The 1913-nt window shown below is 46.9% G+C and overlaps 1 protein-coding gene across 1 annotated transcript in view; it reads left to right on the top strand.

Moving 5' to 3' along the window:
• Nucleotides 1–1863, top strand: part of LOC106819947 (ephrin type-A receptor 6-like) — a gene marked incomplete at its 3' end in the record, with an annotated part of 6195 nt that extends 4332 nt beyond the window's left edge. Inside the window, exons 2-5 of the mRNA XM_014824511.1 lie at nucleotides 99–134; nucleotides 566–703; nucleotides 1127–1309; nucleotides 1772–1863. Coding sequence (XP_014679997.1) covers nucleotides 99–134; nucleotides 566–703; nucleotides 1127–1309; nucleotides 1772–1863 — 449 coding nt within the window. The remainder of the gene's footprint in view (nucleotides 1–98; nucleotides 135–565; nucleotides 704–1126; nucleotides 1310–1771) is intronic.
• Between the last annotated feature and the right edge of the window lie 50 nt (nucleotides 1864–1913).

Raw genomic sequence — 1913 nt, 5'->3', positions numbered from 1 at the left:
GTGCGTGCGTGCGTGCGTGCGTGCGTGCGTGCGTGCGTGCGTGCGTGTGCGTCTTGCTATCATGAAGCTAACCTGCGCGTTTTGTTTTGTTGCTGTAGCGTATAACACGACCGAGACTGTTATGCGAAATGGAAGTAAGTACGGCTTGCATACTCGCGTCAGCTCTGTCTCCCCCACCCACCAGCCACCCCCTCCCCCCGCCGCGCGCGTCCCTCGTTACCGCGACCCCTTCCCCCAACTAGCAGCAATTCCCAGCAGTGAGTCGAACCCCGACATCAAAGTTTACGGAAGGTAGCTTACGCATGCGCACACGCAACTGATAATGACGTAACTGCTAGCCGTGCATCCTAGAGTAGTAACGATAGAATAGGATTTCAGATTCAGATTCCAAAATGTGTTTTCTTCGTTTCAAGATCGCGATTCTTGCGTTAATCACACAAATTTAATTGTTAAAAGGGCAATTACTACATTATTAATGAGTGTACTAGTACATACGTACGTATACTATCTACATATCTGCCTGTGCTCATGCGCGCGCGTGCGTGTGTCTGTGGTGGTGTTGCAGTGATGACACCGTTGTTCTCCGGCCGACCTCGCTCCTACATCGATCCCCACACGTACGAAGATCCCAGCCTCCTCATAGGAGAATTCGCCGTGGAGATCGACACTTCTCTCATCATGATCGAAGCCATCATAGGAGGAGGTGCGTAGCCATGGCAACGACTGCGTCAGCGGTGACGTCACAGACGCCAGTCGTCGGTCCGTCTGTAAACTTAACCCGCCCGTCTGACGTGGTTGCCGGGCGGGAGCTCTAGCTAATCATTGTAGAGATGGGACGTTCTAAAAGACAATGCTTGTCTACGAAGTATCTCTAATCTACTAGTCTGTTTGTCTATGCTTACAGGAGAGTTTGGTGACGTATGTAAAGGTCACCTGGGGTCACCTCCTATATTTTCCCTCCTTACAGGAGAGTTTGGTGACGTATGTAAGGGTCACCAGCTATATTTCCCCTCCTTACAGGAGAGTTTGGTGACGTATGTAAGGGTCACCTCCTATATTTCCCCTCCTTACAGGAGCGTTTGGTGACGTATGTAAGGGTCACCTCCTATATTTCCCCTCCTTACAGGAGAGTTTGGTGACGTATGTAAGGGTCACTTGAAGACGTTGAAGGAGGAGATACCGGTAGCCATTAAGACGATCAAGCCGGGAGCGTCGGACAAGGCGAAGCGAGATTTCCTCGCTGAAGCGACCATCATGGGACAGTTCGACGATGCCAACGTCATACAGCTAAAGGGCGTCGTCACAAAGAGTGCGTTAATTAGTTTATATAATTAATATCAATTGATTATTAATAAAATTACTCAATTAAATGGTTAATTTATCTTTTAACTAATTAATTAATATATTAATATATATATATAATATTCATTATATAATGTATTAATATATTAATAAAGTAATAAATTATAAACCCATTCATTCTTAATGCTAGTTAATAATTTATAATTATTATGCCAAGTACGATATGAAAGAGATATTCGTTTAGAACGCTAGCGTCTCACGTTCTGCTTATACCGATAAGCTATGCGGTGTGCTGAGTATGTTGTCAACCTTTCTTTTAAAACTGTCCGTCGTTAGCGCGCAGGAACGTGTCCAGCGACCCATGCTCCATATACTCAGTGATGATCATCACAGGGTTAGCTGTAACACAACGTCACAGGTCACACGAGGTCACAGGTCAGGTAAGGTTATAAGTAAGATAGGGTCACAGGTCACCTAAGGCAGCTGATACAGCTCGTAGGCATGCTGCGCGGCGTCACGTCCGGCATGAAGTACCTCTCTGAGATGGGATACGTTCACAGGGTAAGTAACAGCTACCTGGGGGAGGGGAGGGGAGAGGGAGGAGGGAGGAG

Source organism: Priapulus caudatus, unplaced genomic scaffold, assembly GCF_000485595.1.
Source record: "Priapulus caudatus unplaced genomic scaffold, Priapulus_caudatus-5.0.1 Scaffold5273, whole genome shotgun sequence".
NCBI lineage: Eukaryota > Metazoa > Priapulida > Priapulimorpha > Priapulimorphida > Priapulidae > Priapulus > Priapulus caudatus.
Note: the sequence above shows the minus strand (reverse complement) of the source record. Positions and strands in the feature narration are given on the sequence as shown.